Raw genomic sequence first — 20,215 nt, forward strand, 5'->3', positions numbered from 1 at the left:
AAAGTATACAAAGCGATTTGCTTTACTCCGATACATATACATCGTTTTATATAAACTATGTACAACGATTTCTGGATACTCTTCGTAAAATAGCAGCTGTGACTGGCGTGTGATATCAGGTAACACCTTATAAGGGCTATAAAAGCTTGCATCAGTAGGAGGAGTTCTCAAAGTAAGCCCATTACTCCGATTGAGATGAAGTGCCTCCTGGTGACGATAGCCTGTTTGATCACTTGCTCCAGTGTGGGTGCCCTTGTGCACTATATGAAACTGGAAAAAGGAAGTATGTGCCAGAAAATATCTATACAAATGGAAACAGTAAGCTGAAATTAATTTCAGAGAACGGATGCAAATCTCCCAAGGGTGCAGAGATGGCAGTGGGTGATGTGGAGCAGGATGAAAAGACTTGTGGAGCGCTTACTTGTCAAAATACAGAAGGAGATGCATTTATCCACTAGTATGTGTTATGTGTTTACAAATCAAATTACTAAATTTCTTCCAAGCTTAATTGTAATATTTTATCATATTACTTTAAATATCCGTTCCACCTTCGGAATCCTTTTAGCTGTCAGATACCTGCCACTTTTGCAGAATGTGTGGAGACTGCTGTTCTGACGAACGTTGACTTTCCACAATGCTGTTGGACCTGTGCCGCTTGGACGAACTGCGATGGAGGAGGAGCTGGAGCAGGGGGTGCGGCTCCTCCTGCCGCTGGAGCAGCTGGAGATGCTCCGGCGGATGGTGCTGCACCACCTCCTGCTGCAAGAACCCATGAAAGAAATTCTAAGTACCAGGCAACTACAACCGATACTACGGAAAGTGAAAGGCCACGCAACAGAGGCAAATGGGGTTCCAAGAGGAGCACTACCACCACATCCGATGAATCCGAGTTTCCCGAAGGAGTCAATATAAGGTTTGGCGGTGGAACACCGATCTCCAAGTTTGGCGAAGACAGCATTTAAGCTTAGATGCCAGGATATGTATTGAGAAGGATCCCTAGTTATTAATTTAATGCTCGATTCCGATCATAAATAAATGACACGGCAATGTGGACATCATTTGTCTCCTCGCAAAAGTGACCCACATATAGAGGAACGTCAGATCGGGAGTGATACATATCTTTGCCGGCATATCTCCAAGTTTGGCGAAGACAGCATTTAAGCTTAGATGCCAGGATATGTATTGAGAAGGATCCCTAGTTATTAATTTAATGCTCGATTCCGATCATAAATAAATGACACGGCAATGTGGACATCATTTGTCTCCTCGCAAAAGTGACCCACATATAGAGGAACGTCAGATCGGGAGTGATACATATCTTTGCCGGCATATTTCTGGTTTTCGTGTGATTGTTGTTCCTGCTGCTGCTGCTGGATTTTTTTCTTTGGTTTTTTAATTAGCCGCCGCTGGCGAACAAATCGGGCCGAAAAACAGGAAAAGGGTTTCTTCGATCGGGTCCTTCAACCCGAGTGAAAAGATTCAAAAACCATAAAGCGAAGACGACAGCAGCGCGCATACGAGAAAAATTGAAAACCAGATCTCCGCGCCAGTTTCGGGTTTGAGAATAGTCAGGGGCATGGGCATGGGATTGGACTTGGAATCGAGAGCTTGAGCAGGTAGGGCATGTTCCCTTCCGCAGAACACTCCACCCTGGAGTAAAACAGATTCGGCATGATGTACATTAAACGGGAAAGACAAGAATAAACCCCAAACAAAAAATGAAATGAAATGAAGCAGCGAAATCCCAAAAGCTTTTTCGGCCACATAATTTGTGAGTGCGGCTGCAGTTGACACCGAAAAACCCCTACGGCCATCAATGCGCACGTAATTACATACAAATAATTATATACAAACACGCATCCTGAGCCGAATTTTGATCCTAGCTGCGAAATGGCGAATCCCAGGGATTGAGATTGAAAAGTTACGCAACTACAGCCGAGTATCTGTATCTCAACAAAAAGAATCATAATTTGTAGTATTCCAAAACTGTATTCTTTTTAAGATCAAATTTTTCAAGACAATTGACTAAACTTAGTAAATGTTTATTTTCAAAGTAGGGTATCAACTGCTCTGCCGCTGCGCTGCTCTTATTAATTGAGTGAGCATGTCCATTTTGAGGACAGCCTGCCAGAAGGCAGGGGGAACGGAAAAGAAATTACAATATGAGTCAAAAAAGAAGATAACACAAAAAGAAGATGGGCCAGATTTTTTTTTCAAAAAAATAACAACGAACTGAAATCAATGGTGTTTCTTATTCAGGAGTAACGTAACCAGTTAAACTCGTAAAAGGCCAACGTGACAAAGTTTCGAAAACCATGCGGTTGCAACATGTTCGGTGCGAGCGAGATGCCAATAGGATTAGGCGCAACAGGCCGGCCAGTGGCGAGCGAGAGTGGGACGCCGCTACCGACCGGCGTTGGCTAATAGAAATGCGACAACAAATAACAAATGTGAGAGCGAGCAGGAGGGACAGACGGCGGAACAGCTGTGCGGGATGCAACAAGTTCGACGTCGCGCTGCCGCCGTTTCGACGTAACGCTCCGGGCAGAGAACGAAGAAGAAGTTTCCCCAAATCTGAGCGTTATTATGAATACAGTTGATCGTGGGCCTCGTGCGCCAATGGACGTAAAGTTCCAGGAAAATAGAAGTAAAAAGCAAGAAATAAAAAAATAGCAACCAGTAAATAAAACAAGAGAAAAGAAAGAACCCTTGAGGAAATCAAAAGTCAAGATGAGCGGACAAGTGCAACCGTTCGAAACTCGGTCAAGTGTTAAGAGAAATTCCAAATAACTTCTAATGAATTCTAATTCGTATCGGGTGTGTGTGTGTGTGTGCCGATCGGGAGCCAAACGATATTTTTAACACCTACCGGGCTTTACGCGTGTTTCACACATTTCCAGCACCACAAGCACCCACCACCGATGAACGCGGATCCCCGATCCCGATCATTCACTCTTCACCCAACTTCAGTTCACTGGGAAAAAAAGGAGGCACGGAATAAGCGCGCGAATTAAAGCCCGTCTTGCAGAAATTTTACACGTGTCTGCGCTTTGTTGTATGCCCAAAAATTATAGGCAATTAAGCAAATTTTCTACAATTGATTATCATTGGAATACGGCAATGCCAAAAGCAATGTGCTAATGAAAGTCTCAGCCAAAAAAAAAAAGAACAAAGATTTCTGTAATCGTGGACGGAAGCTAAACTTCATGTCATGATTTAATAATAACAAAAGGCCCCACGGAAACGCAAAGGTAACAGGTGTCAGCTAGACTTAATCAAAGAAAAGCTAAAATCTTTAGAAAAATTTCAAAAAATTTGAATGTTTTGAGCCACGCTTAAACAAAAAAGTATCGTCTTAAAAATTCTATGTTGGGATCTTCTGAGAACATATTTTAAGTCTTCATTCCAAAGTTAACCTAGTAAATCTTCACCGTTACCCAGTCGTTTTTATTAACAAATTCAAATTCTATTTTTGAACTCTTAGAGCAATAACTATTATAAAAAATTGTCTATTTTAATTCGTACAAACATAACCATGAATAAGTCGTTAATTTCTTTTGAGATGCTCAAGCCCCCTTTTTAGCAGCTCAATTTCACTTTGATTCATCAATGAAAGCACGTAAAAGTTAAATCGGACGGATAAGCGAAAGGGGGGTACACCTAATTGATAAAAGCAATAGTGGCGGCAGAGAAGCGACAGAGCGCCAAAAAGAAGCCGTGAAACCGTTACAATATACACGACAAAGGAATGCGTCACAGTTAAAAATCAAATCACACGTTAACGTAACGGCGGCGACGAACAAGGTTCGCTTGCGTTGCAACATGTTTGAAGCAGCGCTGTCGACGCCAAGATCGCGGCTAGAGATGGTCGCGTGCGGCAAACATGCTTAGTCTGAAGTGATAGTCGCTTTAATTGTTTTAACTTGGTAGCAGTCCCAGATACCATTAATGACATAAGTAATTGCATAAGTGTAATGTAGCCTTTTAAACTGAAACCATTTCCATAAACCAATGACTTTTGAACTTTTGAAGAATAGAGGCGACTTACTTTCAAACACACGTGGTCTGGGCAGCGTACTCGTGTCACGCAGCAAACATCGTGCCGCGCTGCCACCTCTAGCCGCGGGCAGCGCAGCCGTCGGCGGAGCTCGTTGGCGCCGCAGCTTTCAATTCTTTTTTGGTGCTCGATCGTGACGGTTTGATCGCGCTCTCCGCTGCGCCGCTCTTTCCGGTGCATGTGTGTGCGGGCGTTGTTGCGCATGTTTCCGGTGGCCGAAAAAAATAGTAAAATAAAATATAGAAAACAGAAACCAAGAATAATAACAGCCACACGATAAACAGTGTGCCAAAGTGTGTGTGTGTGTGGTTGTGTGCATCTCGCGTAACAACAATAATTGCATTTATCGGATGGCGCCAGCTTCAATTTAATTATAAATAACATGTTCAACTTTTTATACGATTTTCCCTGCGTCAAAGTGGGCGTTGCAACTGCCCCCGGAAAATCACGCGCCCCGGTTCAAAGTTAAAGTTTGTTGGGTAACGCACACACACACACACGCGGTCACACGCACATTTCAATAAACTAATGGAGCCTGGCTTTGTTTTTGTTTTATTTCCAACCCACTTGAGCACACAGCGCACACACAGAGAGAAAAATCAATACTCGTTATGGGATTAAATTTGCAAAAGCGCAAAGCAAAGCGACAAACAAAATTCACAAAAGAAAGAAACACTCAAATAAACTCACAAAGAATTCCTTATCGCCAAGAGGGGCCAATGTTCCAAGGTTCTTTCGCCTTGAGAACTTTGAGCTTCCTCTGGCAAAGGAGATTATAATGTACAAATAATGTTGCAATAACCAGTTGGATGCCATGGAATACCGAATCTTGCTAATTAGCAAGGACATCTGTTCACATCTTACCGGGCAGCATTAGATCCTTTTTAAAACTCTAATACTGTCAGGTAAAGATGTCGTCCGTGTCCTTAACCTTCAGTACCACCAACAGCAGCAGAAAAAAAAAAAAAATGCGTAAAAATCCAAACAAATCATAAAAGTCGAAGGAAAAACAAGTTTTTCAATTGTGCGTCGCGCCAAGGAGCTGGTCAAAAAAAAAAGAAAAAAAGAGTGGATAATGCGGAGACAAGCGGCTGAAAATTGGTCATAAATTCTTATTTTTTGCAGCGGCACAACGACGCGTTTTGGGATGACATCAGTTGAATAAGTAAAAAAATAAAAAAAAAAAAGATATAAAAGCCGAGGCGAGATCGTTCCCAATTCCCATTATTTTACCCTTCCCGGTTCCCGGCGGAGTCTGCAGGTAAACCCACTATACTACTGTATTCTCTATATAGAGAAAGACTAAGAGATCGTATAAAAATATATTTTATGATTCGGATGCTGCTTTCTGCTGGTTTCTTAATTTAATCGCGGCGGCAGCGTTTAGTGACAAAAATCGTCTTCTTTTATGATGTCCCCCCGCCAACAACTAACTCTATAGCCGCAAATTTACGATTATAGTCAACTAGCCAAGACAGCAGGTTGCTTGAGTTTCATTTCGGTTCGTTTGGTTTGCTTTCGTTAATCGTTTTTTTTTTTTTTGCCCCGCCCCAAATGCTCATGATTTGAAATTAGAGAAATGTGAAATATGAAACCACGGGCAAGAGCTAGCTGGCCGTAATCAAACAATTAAATGCTTATAAATCGCCGAAACGTGAGCGGGTAAAACGCAGCTCAGTTAATATGATTTATACGAGGAGGACATGTGCTTGCGGTTGCATTAATTGGGCGGAACTTCAAGTTTTATTCAAGGAAATTATCGCACCTGTTGGACATTACATAGCTGAAAGATTTTTAGCAAAGAGCAGGAAGTTGAGCGTATAATTTACCTAAGCAGGGCAATTATTGTCTTGATTAAAATGATAGTCTTAATTAGCGCACGTTTACCAAACACGGTGTATAAGTTTCGATTTCTGCTATTAAGTCGTAACTATTTCATTACACTTAATATATGTATGTAGTAGTAATATATGTGCCACTAGGCGTTTTTCAAACTGACACCCGATCAGATAGGCATTCTTATCTGCCTAAAATCTATTATAACCCCGTTTAAGTTTAATATTCCTATCGTCATCCACTCAGTTTCTGGCATTCAAAGTTATTGATAAGACGCTGCGTAGACTAGATAAGCACTGAAGGGAAGCTGATCCCGAGCAGAGATTCTGCGTGGTGCTTTCGAATCTGTCTTTATCTACCGCTTTTCGTGACAACATCAATCCGCTGAGTCGAGTCTGTAATAACATACAAAGCAAATACAAATTCCAGCGAGTGCCACCTGGCAAACAAGCGACTTAATTGTCAAGAGTGTGCAGAGTTACTGCCGGCATACCTATATTTATACGATATAATGTGGCTGAGCCCACACATTCGAGAGAGACTCTGTTTATATAGCGACCCACCTACAGCGGATAGATGATATATACGCCAGTACATATATGTATATGTACTGTATATAATATGTGTGTGGTGAAGGAATAGGGATCGTAAAAGCGTTTACAGGGCTTTTAAATTTTACAGTTTCTTTCCCCAGTGGGTATAGTCTCAAATTCTTGTCGTTTCTAGGCCGATGGGGTGGCAAGGGGTTAATCTAATCAGGAAAACAGAAAAAATGCGTTAGTCTCGGTCTAGCCTGGTCGAAACGATCCCCGTAAGGCGGAACGACCAACGTAACCAGAACGAATATAACACCTGTTAATGAACTTAGCAGTGACTCTAATTAAATGTGCACACCTTCGGCTCGGACTCCCAAGTACCAGTGCCAGTAAACTTCCTTCGCTGGCCTTTTCCTGCTCTTGTTGGGTCGTAAACGTAAACCCATTCTGACTCTTTCAATAAAAGACTGCATAAATCAATTAAATCCACGGGATACGAAACCCCGCCGGAACGAAGCCCCTTTGAATAATGCATAACTAGTTGATCCTCTGCACTTAATGCCCAGTAATTTATTCCGGATTAGAGTTCGTAGTAAGCAATGAATTGGCTGTTTTTAAAACCCAAATGAGTGTAAATGTGTCACAAAGCATTTACCCACCCATAAATTTGTTATGATTTCGATGGAGATGAGGTTATTTCATAATGCCATAGAACATTCTAATGGTCAAAAACCCTAAAATAAAAAATGCACAGTCACCAATCGTGTGACAATTTCACAACCAACAACTAATTGCGGCCAAGCGGGAGACTGTGTGTGTGTGTATGTGTGTTGGCCAATCTACAATTTAAATCGGCCAATAGAGGGTCCAGTTGTGATAGGAAAACACTCCACAACCGCCGATGGCGCGAGTGGTAATCAGAGTAGTGGCGAGAGCACTTGATATCCACATGGCTCCGCACGATAATGTCACGTTCTCACCATCTAGCCAGAACAACACCCCCTACTTCAGGGGAAAAAAAAAGAAAAAAAACAATAACGATCGATTGAAACTCTCTCACATAGCTAAACTAAGCTAGACAATCGATTGTGTCAGTGGCCAGCGGCTGAAATGTTGAAATTAATTTCATATGGTAGCGCATATCTCACCTCCGACATCTGATTGGTGTTGGCCAGGTGTGCGTTTGTAGAATAAGATACTTCTAGTGTGCGCTGACAACTGGGTTTGGCCCACAGAGATTTCGTTACTAATTATTTGTAACTGATTGGAAAACTAATCAACGCTGACCAATAAAAATCGACTGGCATGGGATGGGGTTTTAAATTTACCGTCTCTAGCCAGTTCACTGAAAATCTAATCAGCCTAAGCCCATAAAATTCCCCAAAAGACCGGTGGGAAAGGTCCGACGTGTAAGGTTTCTTTTGCCACATCCAGTTGCCTAGAAACTCGGAAGAAGAATCGTCCTAAGCGTCGTCGTATTTGAGTACTTTATACCATATGTCGTATGGAGAGAGCTACTATATCTAATCAAAACCCCAAAGGCGAGTGTATCTAATCAAGTGCGTGAGGAGAGTATCTAATCGTCCAGAGGCAGGAGATACTGCAAGTGGACAGCCGGCAGTATGTATAGATACATATATATTTCTTAACAAGGGATTACGTTATTCGCTAAACTAAATTAAAACTAAAATTCTGTATAAAAATTCTTCGTCATCATTGGTGCGAAAAAAAAAAGTGTTACCTTAAATAAGTTTCAATTACAATCTACCAATAAAGACACTATCGCTTTCTATGTCTGACTTTCCGTCTTATTTTCCACAGTAATTATGGAGTGGGTTGAATGATTGTGTCTTTGGACACTGGAACTGAGCTGAAATCAAAATATTGAGCATGATTTATAAATAATAACATAATACGCCTTGACATGATAATAAAGGCGAGACCAATGGTGAAAAAGAAAAGCGGCAATGAACTGCAGCGATAAAGGAGCTGAAGGGTTTTGGGGAGGGATGGGGGTACTCCAAATGGGCGTAAATCAATTAACAGCTAACAAAGCAATCAAGCTATATTAATAAAATCGAAGGCTTTTGGGAGTTTTCGAAGAAGTACGAGTATAAAAAAAACGTCTTATGCGAAGTCATGCCCTGTCACTCGTTTAATTGATTGTGTCACAGGCGCGAGTGGAAGTGCCGAAAATGCATTCGATAGCCGCTCAGATTGAAAACAGTATTATTTCACACTCATTCAGGTTGGATGTCCCCTAATGAACTTACCTTGTTGCATAGCCAGAGAGATTGGTAATTAGAGCTCTTTCGATTCCGGATTTTTCCTCATTTCTGTGCATTAATTAGTCATACACTAATTTCCAATTCCGATTTCAGTCATGCAAATGTTAATTGACCACTTAAGTTAAAACTTCATAATGATCGTTAATAATACCGATGGGGCACAACTGGAGAGGATGTCGTGGCTACGACAACTATGGCCAAAAGAACAGGTTCAAAACCCTAACTAACCATGTCCGAAACTCGTAAAAGATATGCAACCAATACAGTCATACCTTTGCCACTCTGCCTCACTATGCGATCTTGTGAAACCCGAGCTTCGCTCCTCCGGAGCCCCGGGCTTTTAACTGTGCATTAATGATCTTCTCAGCCAGCTCATTTATATACTTTAGGCAGCGACAAGGTGGAATCTCTGGGCTTAAATAATTTGTAACTGCGGTGTAAGAAATAGCACGGGTTGGCAAAGATATGTGGCAGCCTAGGAACCAAGTAGGCTACCTAAGTAAACTACTTCATATGCAGTAAATAGATCATGGTAAAGTATCTACGTAAATTGTGAAATTTGATTAGCTTGCTTACTCACATCTTAAACTCATTTTAACAACGTATGTATGTGATTAAAGTGCTACATTAAGCTGGCATTTCATAAACGCAATCAGTTGTATATGAAGCCTGCTACCATTTTGTTTAGAAAATACAATTGAATTCCCAGCAGTTATCTAAATTGATCGGGCGAGTGGAACTCCAAGTGCAAGCTCATGGCTCATAATCAAGGGCGTATGGAAGCGATTTCCTGCTGGCCCAACTTGATTGCACTGATTGCCGCAAGGAGGAGAAGCTCCGGGACTGAACTGGTGACTGGTGACTCGTGCCGCCGAAACAATGCCGCCAGGAAGAGTCTCCCAGTTTCAGGTTGCCAGTTTTGCCAGAGCTAGCGCAACTAACTCAGCGCCTCTTGGCCACAGGTAATTGAACGCTGCCCCCATTCTAGCAACTCCACCTGAGCTACTGTGTATCCCTATGCCATGGGTATTCGACACGCCTGCTCTTTAGCAATGCACTGAGAGAAAAAGGATGTACCTTGCAACAGCTATTTAAGTATTTACCCAAGTGTCACTATTAGTGATTCAGTTAATATGATGTATATTTCAGATTCAGTTTATAATAAAAAGTTATTTTAAAAAGAACCCATAAATTTGAGATATACTTTACTGTGTGGTAACTGGAAGGGGCATTTTTATCGGTTGGCTGATTCAGCATCGTTGGGGTGCATCAAATTAGCATTGTTCCCAGAGCCACTGAGCTTTCAAGTCTGGCAGGAAACTCTGGGTAACTTAAACTCCAGAATAGTTGCAATGTGACTGGCGACATCTAAGATGAGTTGGGATCAAACACATAGAACGTCTTAAAAATACCAAATAACTACGTTGTAAAATTCTTTTGAAATGCACTAATCCTATTCCGAGGCATAGAGTTCAAGCTTCAAATTCCATTATTGTGGAAAAAACATATTTTTTACAGAGTCGAGCATTAATAACCCGGCTAGCAATTTGCATTCGCGTTATCCAATAGTTGTGGATATATTTATGGATTGGGGCCAAACAAGCGCCACCTGGCGGGGCTAATCGGCCCCGTCCGTTCGGTCTGGTAATTAAAAAATAAAGTTCACTTTTTCAGCTCGTTTTCTCCGCTCAGCCCCCAGCTCAGTGTATCTCACAAACCAATGGAGTAATTAGCCTTAACGTGGTTAAACCAATTATTATCTTGGCCTGACACAAGCTGATGGCTACGTGCACTCCGACGAAATGTGTCCCCTACTTTTACCGATTCGCTGGCCAGCTCACTGAGCAATTAACTGCGGGAATAATGATCTGGAGGCTGGTCCCATCACGGTCATGAATATGCATGGACAACTGCTTTATAAGTGAACTCTACGCCCCTCACTATATGGCGATATAGCATCTGGATATATACATATATACACATGTATGTACATTGTACACATATGCCAAACGACTTTTGTAAAGCTGCACCAAGTGCGGCTATGTACGTATTCGTTTAACACGTACAAAATTATATTAATTTGCATAGAAATTGCAATGAACCTTAACTCGAATGTGGAAGAACATCTAAGCAACAGGTTGGTGGTAACACTGGTCAGCCAGAAAGTTGACATTGAAAACACTATAGGCAATGTTTTGTCAATTTATTGATCAAATTGACAAAACATTGCCTATAAAATCTAGATTGTACCATTAAAAGATCAAAGTTACTTAAAAGAAAACGCGTTTTTTTAAATCATAAATTATTTTGAGAAAAGTCTAACTTTGCTGTCTAGTGTAACCATTAAGTAGTAGTCGCTCAAGCAGTTGTTGTAATTATTAGCATGCCATTTGTTGTTGGCAACAGCAGACTTTTGAACCCTCTGACTTTTAACAAATACAGACGACGTAAGTGTATTTTAACAAAATGGAAAATATAGCGAGCAAATAAAGAGAGAAATTAAACAAATTTCTGTTCATTTACTCCAGCCAGCTACTGTGTTGACCAGCACAGTGTGCATTTCGGCCAAATTGTTTTTCTTATTGTACCATTTCGCCTGTTATTTATAGCGCAGCATTCTGTAGCATGTTTGCCGCCATCGAGGAGTCCCAAGTCGAGTCAAGAGACCAAGTTGTTTGGGATATTCGAAGTCGCAGTGCGGCCAACAGAGCAACAGAGTTATTAATGCTTGGAATTTTCATAATCGAAACGAGTTTTCAAGCGGCAGCCAGGCAGGCAGTCAGGCAAGGAAGCACGCGCGTCTTGGCCAGACTAGCAACCTGGCTCTTGGCCGCCTTAATAACTAAGCCCCCCACTCTCTCTCCCCTCTCTTGGCTGCGAAAGTCAAGGAGCGGAGTGGTGGCAGTGCAGGGGGCAGGTCGCAGAGTTATGGCCATGGCAAGACAAGCCAAGCACACGCCTTGCGCGAACAGGTGAAGCGTTTAACTGTGGGACTGGGAGACCTGGGCTTCGGATCAGGATTTTACACTGGCGGAGCACGGAAAAATCAGGCATAACTATTAGTTTACTATCTAGCAGTTTAAAAAGTTATTACTTAAAAATTAAGAGAAATATAATAAAGTCATTCAATTTAAAATGTTAGCAAAAGTGGATATGTTTTAAACTAATAATTTCATTTTCATTAAATTGTTTGTTTTTTTTTTTCTAAGTGTGGAACTCCAACTCCACAAGCTCGACTCCAATTGGCCTGAGTGCCCCCTGGTTGGACTTTGTGCACATGGCTAGCTGATGTTGCACAGCAAAAGTTATGATCGCATCACTAATTTGTTGAATTTGACAGAGCGAGATTTTGCTTTTGGATAGTTTCCCGTTAGAGCAAACATAATAAACATAGCAATGCACTAAACACTCAGCTTTTGACTATAATTTAGCATTAGAATTTAATAGTTAGATTTTGCTAGCAACTATAAGCTCAATTGCCTACAATTCGAACCTTCTGCGGGACCTGTTTTATTGATCAAAGCATTAAGTACTGGGAATCGCTGATAGCATAGAAAGCTGGACGCCAAGATCCGGTCCAGAAATAGCAATGACTTATGCAAAAGCTGGACAATCGCTTTCCATCAAGAGCATTGCATGCGAACCACATAATGCCATCGCCAGTGGCTATCCAGGTAGCCGAATGCAGAATGAACAACCTGCTCGGGTAGAGCCAACACTGTAATTTGCTTAAAAGCAGCGAACAAATAAAGGGTTTCAATGGATCCCCGCGAACCCCAGAGACACGCGGAGATAATGAATGGCAGCAGGGATCTGGATCGGCGAGGCTTCTTGTCTGTCCTCTTATGAGTCCGGACGACAGCTGCCTGCCTGGGCACAGACAGTTCATGTCAGTCTAGGACAAGGATCATCATGCATGGATTTAATTAGGGGCAGCTATAGTAGCTATACCCCATTCTTAACTATTTATAATAAAATTAACATAGATCCAGCTCCATTTGCTACAAAAATCTAATCTTATCTCCTATGACTTTTAAACAATTTACATTAATTTATTTTTTTATTTTATTTTTATTTATTTATTGTTTTATTTCACTTGGATTCACATTTGGTTTGTTCTGTGTTTTAAGACTGCTGCAGACCCTGGAGATTGTTACACCGTTCAGAAAAAAAGAGATTTCCAAAGGTCCGAAAATAAAAAGAGGCGATAACAGTTTCCGCAGAAATTGGAAATCAATTGGGGGACTGGGACCCACAGCGGCGCCCGAGAAACTCCGATCAGAAATCCATTTAAATGTCGAAGTCGAGAAATCGAGCGGCAAGGGGTCGCTTGATATTGGAAGGGGGAGCGGGGGCTTTGCTGATAAATGCCCAAGGGCTGCCAAGCGCGACGTCGATAAAACAAATGAAGAAAACCCAAACGGCGCTACGCTCAACAAGTGGAAAAGTGGTGGTGGGCAGGGCGGTTGGTAATTTCGTTTGGCTTATCGCAAATACGCGGCGAATGAGCCAGGAATTTATTCATAAGCATAAATATTCCCGGGTCCCGGGACTCGGGTACCGGGAACAAGTCCGCAAGTCGAGTTCACTTGAACTCCAGTTCACGCAACAAAATTGCACAGAGGAGCATTGCGGCCAGAGGAGCTGGCACCGAAGTTTATTTAAGTATTTATTAAATTGCGGCTCTCCCAAGTGGCCGGCAGACGATGGCCAATCTGCACGATAATCATGGGGTGTAAAAAATTTATGGGAGCCGCCGTTGCGCACGCGCAAAAATGAAAAGCCCATCCGAAAACCAGAAGAAGCTAGTTCAAGCGCCAAAGAATCTGACAGCAGCATGGAATCTATATATGTATGAATCTGCATAGGGGTGGGATTATTTCAGGCTCATAACAAAAGGGTACACAGAGTTGCTCGATTATCAGATACCCCTTACTCTGCTTGTGCACTCCATCTTTTGCGGAGTGGGCGTGGCATAAACTGAGCCACCCCAATGAATCTGCACACCTGTCAAAACCATAGAAGCTCTCTCAGAACATTTGATTTCTTTTTTAGCAGTTCGATAGATGGACCACTTGGGCCATCGAACAGGCTAAGTGGCCCCAACTCCGCTATTCTTTTTGCCAGGCTGAGCAGATTTATGGCCTGTTAAAACGTCTGCCGCCAAGTGTCAGGCAATTGGTTAAGAGCAACAAGCGCCCAAGATGCAACACGACCGATAACAAAGGCCGAAACAAACGGACAAAAGGGGGGAATAAAAGCCGCATGAGGAACGCGCCGCATGTCCAAAAAAGGATCCGCAAAGAGTCGTTTCGGAGTTCATAAATAAAAGATGGCAAAAGCCATCGAAAAGGGCTTAAACAATGGACCACAATGCCTTTCAAATCGAAATCCCTAAGATGAAACCAAAAGCAGAGGCTCCATTCGCAGTTCGAAACCCAAATATTCTTATTTGACTTATTTACGACAAATTGTTTGATTTACGTTTAGCAATAAAAACAAGAATGAAAAAGGGTTTAGGTCAGAAAAGATGAACAGGTTGATTTACCAAAGAACCAGTGAAAATAATTGAATGATATAGTTGAGAACTTCTTTTAATATATAGGAAAATCAGCAACTAGATTAGTAACTATGGATCAATTTTATAATTTTACAAGTTTTATCTTTCTATTTATTTGATTATTATTTATTTAATTGTTTATGTGTAGATCTACCCCAAACATCTGTCGCATTCAAAGAGATTTTCTCACGCAGCAAAGCAGTTTTATCCCCAAACCAAAAAAAAACCCATCGGAGGGAGTCCTCTCATCATATACACAAAGTCGATAACTGGCTGCGATGAGGAGGGGTTGAAGTAACTTGACACCTTCGAGACGTCGCCTAGAACCAGTGTCTAGGTGGAAGATTAGGTTGTGGAAAGAAGAACATGAGGCAGGACACGCATGATTTGGTTAGAGGGAACCAATTGGAGAATCGGAGGAGAGAAGATCGTTGGTCCGCATCGAAGTCGATTTACAATCATCGATGATCGGGGGACTGGTCCTGTGGCATTACTTATTTACGAGTCACTTGGTACGTCCCAGTATCACAGTATCAAGGCAGCCAGACCCACATTCTACTTCTGGCTCATTTTGAATACATAATTCCGTGACACGCATGCGGTTCTTCAAACCAACTCGACTATCAGATACCCATTTCTTAACGGATGAACATACGAACATGGCTAGATCGACAAGGTTAGTATATATGTTTATGATAATGTACACGCTATAAAGTCGGAAAAATAATTGTTTTTCCTGTTCCTAACTTTTGTTCGAATCTAGCATACCCTGTTTTAGTTTAGCGTTTAAACCCCACAACTCTTGGTGAGATATTCGTTTTTGGCTCCTTGGGGCATAATTAAAATTTATGGCCACTGCGCTTCGAGTCAATTCATTAGTCGCCCTCTAGACGGAGCCTAATTAAAAAGTTTCATAAATTCCCAAAATCCAGCCACCTGTTGATCGTCTATTAAGCGTTAGTGTGTGTGACCAATTCTTTGAACTATAAAGTGTTTTGAGTAGGGTCAAAGTTGATCAAGCCGGCCAAATTGCAGGTCGAATGGGGTTAATGGTTTATAGATACACAGAGACTAAGCTAGCATTAAATGATTAGGATGGATGGATCTTAGTTATTATGTTTCATTCTATAATACAATTAGCTTAAATTATGATGCTATATTCTTACTGGTGTATTGTATTGATATTATATTGTTACTTATTATATCAGTAACAGGATTCAACACTGATGTATTACACATAATAAATCATATATTAACAATTAATACAAAAAAAAACCTCTTGTTTAGATACAGAATCATAGAGAGAACTGGTTATTAGCAGTCCTCCAAATCCTGTTTCTTCTCACCCAACCACGATGCCCATTCGTTATTGGATTTTAATGAGGAATATACAAATTATGATGGGCTATCCCGGGCGAAGGAAGCCAAGCCAAGAAGCGGAGACAGGGAGTGGAATGTCAAGTGGCAAGTGCAACATGACCCCCTCCGCAAACATGCCCCTCCAAGATGACGTGGTCATTAGCATGCGAAAGGCAACCACGAAAGGCAGCCAGATCCAACGAGGAGGCTAACCACTAACCACCAGCCACCAACCAGTTGACAGTTGTCAAATCCACTTACGCTCTTCATGGTAAACAGTTTCTGACGAGCCTGCTGAAGGATTTATTTAAGTGCAGACAGACTAACAGACTAATAAGTGCGGCACGGCTCTTCCCGCCAAACATATTCATATTCACATAGTATTCATACATATGTGTAGTACATATGACGACAAAAGTGGAGGAGGGGCGGGGGAGTGGCTGGCTTTTACTACCTGTTTCTACCTGCTCTTTTGTCAGCCCGAGCTTTATTTCAATTTTTAACGGACAGCGCCTGACTGGGAAAGTTTCCGTTTGATTTCTATTTTATGCCACGAACGGGAAATTAAACTTCGGCTTTAACAGCTTTGCTGGGCTGCAGAAACTTAATTTGGCGTTTTTTAAACTAATTTGAAAAATAAATTACATTCGAGCAGACAGCAAAGCAGAAAAATCTTTAGGGCGTTTCTAGAAATTTAAGGATTTTAAGATTTATGCTTTTTATTATTTCTTTTATATATTTATCATAGTTTTAATCTATACTTAATATACTTTACAATCAACATACAAATTTAAGCCCAATTTGTAAACAGCAATTTTTATACATTTTTAAGTTGAGCTGCACTTTGAAAAATATACATTAATAACTATTGTTTCTTCTTTCTTGCTGGAACTTTAGCTTTTCCCAGTAGCTTTACAAGCAAAGATTTCACAGCTAGCTGAGTTAGGAAAACTAAGAATATCAAGATCGCAAGCACCAAGGCGTAGATATCCAAGTTGTGTAGCTGAACAAATCCCATATGCACCGCTGGACTCTGCAAATTTGGGGCACCACGGTGCCTCAGAACGTAATCCACCCAGAAAAGAACAGATTGCTTGGGGGTTAAAGGTCGATCCCTGTACAGACCGGAGAATTTGCGAACCGCTTGAGTGTACTTGTCGTTTTGCAGGACCTCGTTGATGGCCTCGCGGAAAGTAGCTTCGGTGATGGTCTGCAAATCGAGTGTAACGCCATATCCTGAATTTACCATTAGAGCCGCATTCAATGGCTGGTCACCGAAAATGGGCAGTGCCACCATAGGGACTCCATGGTACTGGGATACAGTGATGCTGCCCTTGCCGGCATGTGTGACAAAGAGTTTGGTGTTCGGATGTGCCAGGATATCATCTTGTGGCAGCCAGTCCTTGTAGAAAATGTTTGAGGCATTGCCTGGCGTATTCTCTAGATCCTCCCATTTCCAAATAACATTCTGTTTCAGGCCGGAGAGCACTTTGAACATGATTCCAACGATTTCCGGCTTGACCATGTAACTCTTTATGTTGGAACCAAATGACAGAAATATCGCTCCTTGGCTGGAGTTCTCTAAGAACTGTGCAATGTCCTGGGGCAGCGGATCTGGCTGCTCTTTCACCTGTATACCTCCAACTTCAATAATAGCTGGTACCAGAGGTCGTATTGGGCCGTCGCTGATCAAATGGAAACCGACCAAGACCATGGATATATTTTTTTTTTATCTCACTGAGCGTTGGCATATCTTTATCCGTAAAGATTTCATTATAGATGCGGTCAAACTTGTAATTAAAGCGTATCGTCAAGTATTTAAGAATCACATGCTTTACCAAGTTCTCGGCTCGCTTGAAGAAGGACATGGGTGTGGTGGCAAAAGTTGACTCATTGGGCACATAGGATACCTCCGAGGGATTGGCCACAAACTCATCGATCATGGTGTTCGACAGCATCATCCAGTCGACTATTACGGGTACCTTCAGCTTGCCAGCAACTCCCAATTTAAAGTCGTTGAAAAACGAGCCCAATATCATCAAATCGAATTTGGTCTGGAAAACGCGTTGGAATCTCGGATCCTTTAGCAGATCAGCCTGTGAAGTGACCATCACATCCAGGCCATTTAAGAGTAGATACATGGTGGTTATGATGTTATTCCTGTTCCGGCCATACTGGCCATTTGATTCTCCAGCGTACGCTCCTGCTCCTTCGTCACTGGCACCACAATCAGATGGATGTCCTTGTGCATCACCTTGGGCTGCATCATCGATACCACGGTGACATTGTGTCCTGCCTCGGCCAGAGCCTTGGCCGTGGACATATGGATGATCAGATGCGATGGACTCAGGGCACTGTAGACACCCAGTATATTTGCTCCTTGGCTGGGAGATGCCACTGCGAGAAGCCATATAATTGACGAAAAAACTGCGAACATTTTCATTAGTTTATCGAGTCAATATGAAGGGGCAACTGAAGGGTACCAGTGAACCGGACATATCATATATACACGAAATCATTCCATTCTTTTCTTAAAAACAATCTCATTAACTATTCAGATTAACATAAATTGGAACGATAAAGAAAATCATTTAGTCGAACAGCATATACTCTGGCATAATACATCCTTAGCCGTATAAATTTGACATAGATTGGTATATAAAATAACGTGTTAAGTAATTTCGATAATTGTATGATTGTATATATCTTGTTTTCATATTCAAAAATAGTTTCTTTGTCGCAGATAGGAAGTCAAGTCAGCTCTGAATGATCGAGGAAACACGCTGGACAAATAGGGAAAACCTAAAGGTATGGGGCAAAAAAAAGAAAAAAAGCGGGAAAAGCAGGTTGATCGAACAGGTTCATTCGCCGTGGAGTTAAGTTAAGTCTATGAAACACAGTGGAGAACAGGTCCAATCAAACCAACTGTTTCAATAGCGATTAAACAAATGAGTTGGCTCCTTCGTTTGTTCGGTCCCAGATGTTTTCGGCTGGCTTGTCAATCGGCTCCAAGTTAAATGGATTGTAGTTGGTACCCTGTCTCAGGGTCTAGCGTAATATTTGCTCGCAAACAAAAAGGCGAACAGAACAATCGAAATACTTGAAGGCTCACCAAAAACAAAAAAACTAAATAAAAAAGAAAACCGAGACTCGTGACTTAACAAGGCCAAGAAGCTAAAATGGAGGGGAATGACGGTGGATTTGTATGGATGATGAATGGCGAGAGCAGCAATTGTGCAACCATTTCCACGCCATCAGTGGGAAATCCATCAGGTTGGATTACCATAACAAAAATTTGTCACCATTTTGCAGTACACATTTAACCACCAACCTGAGAATTAAATTAAATAACATGAAGTATTATAGATACTTTTATTAAATAGAGTTTACAACGTTCTAATTTTCTAAATATTTGAATTATTTCAAGTATGCAACAATCATTGATTCTAGAATTTTTTCTGTGTGTATTTGAAAATGTTCAATACGATCACCTCCTGTTTGCCATTTGACAATTGATGGGCCGCACATTTGTCTTTCACTTGTCGCCTTGCCGTCTTGTCTTGCACCTTCATCAGCCATCTCTTTCATTGTGCGCATACCCATCTCTCTCTCTGCAGCTCGATTTCTTTCCCTTTCTCGCGGGCTCTTTTGAAGTGAACCCGTTTTGACAAATGTGTGTCATTGCTGGGCCATCAAAAGACACGATCTTTGGAGTCTTTTGCTCTCCGAATTCGATTTTGTTTGGCAAGGTAAGGTGTATTTTCGGGCTATTAATGCTGCCGCAAACGGTAAAACCGAATCAAGTGACTGGCGGCAATCTGAAGATGATCGTCATCATTGTCGAGATCAACAAAAAGCATTCGTTGCCGAAGAAACTTTCAATGAATGGAAATTCATTGAGTGTGAGTGGTTTCCAGTACAAAAGGTCTTAGCAATCCACTTCGATTTATCTTAAAGATATTTTCTAAACTAGTGCATTCGTAGCATTGGAAAAATGGCTTTGATCTGCTTTATCCCAGCCACGCTGACAGTTTCTTTTTTGGTCCATTGATCCGCATTTCCGCGTGATTTCTTCAGAATGACACTTCTTAGTGACACATTTGTCATTTCGTCTATTGAAGCCATTACATGGTAAATGATTCCAAAAAACAGACCAGGACAATCCGGGGCATGACTTTTTGGACACCAAAAGAAAGAAAGGCGGCAGCCAAGAAGCTCCGAATGTCTGCCTGGGTATATTTAACAGCTCTCATTGTGGCGACAGCGATGAAATTCTAAAATAATGCCATCACATTTTGAAATTCTTTCCAATTCCAAAAAATATCCACGAAAGAAACCATGGCGCCGACAAAGATGTCTTATTTAAACTCAAATTGCCAGTGTGGCAAAGTTACTTTAGCCAAAGCGTCAGTCATTAAACATTTTCCAAATAACTTGTAACTAAAATCAGATCAAATAGAATAAAAGCTTTAAATGATTATATAAAGGGAAAATGTACTAATATTTCATAAAAAACACTTGATACTGATACTGCAGGGTATTGCTCATTCGACTGGATGGCTAATGCCTCGAAATTAGG

General features: G+C 41.4%; 2 protein-coding genes across 2 annotated transcripts; one reads left to right on the top strand and one right to left on the bottom strand.

Annotated features, from left to right (window-relative positions):
- The first annotated feature begins 22 nt into the window (after positions 1–22).
- On the top strand, positions 23–1,274 carry LOC6609500. Its single transcript, XM_032715013.1, has 3 exons — positions 23–283; positions 340–457; positions 566–1,274. The coding sequence occupies exons 1-3, from the start codon at positions 196–198 to the stop codon at positions 960–962; spliced, it is 603 nt and encodes a 200-aa protein (XP_032570904.1). The 5' UTR covers positions 23–195; the 3' UTR covers positions 963–1,274.
- Positions 1,275–16,361: 15,087 nt separating this feature from the next.
- On the bottom strand, positions 16,362–18,071 carry LOC6609502 (UDP-glucuronosyltransferase 2A3). Its single transcript, XM_032716608.1, is given in 3 exon segments — positions 16,362–17,365; positions 17,367–17,800; positions 17,803–18,071. Coding segments are annotated over 3 exon segments (1,455 nt in total). The 5' UTR covers positions 17,960–18,071; the 3' UTR covers positions 16,362–16,501.
- Positions 18,072–20,215: the final 2,144 nt, after the last annotated feature.

The sequence above is a fragment of the Drosophila sechellia genome, chromosome 2R, assembly GCF_004382195.2.
Source record: "Drosophila sechellia strain sech25 chromosome 2R, ASM438219v1, whole genome shotgun sequence".
Lineage (NCBI taxonomy): Eukaryota > Metazoa > Arthropoda > Insecta > Diptera > Drosophilidae > Drosophila > Drosophila sechellia.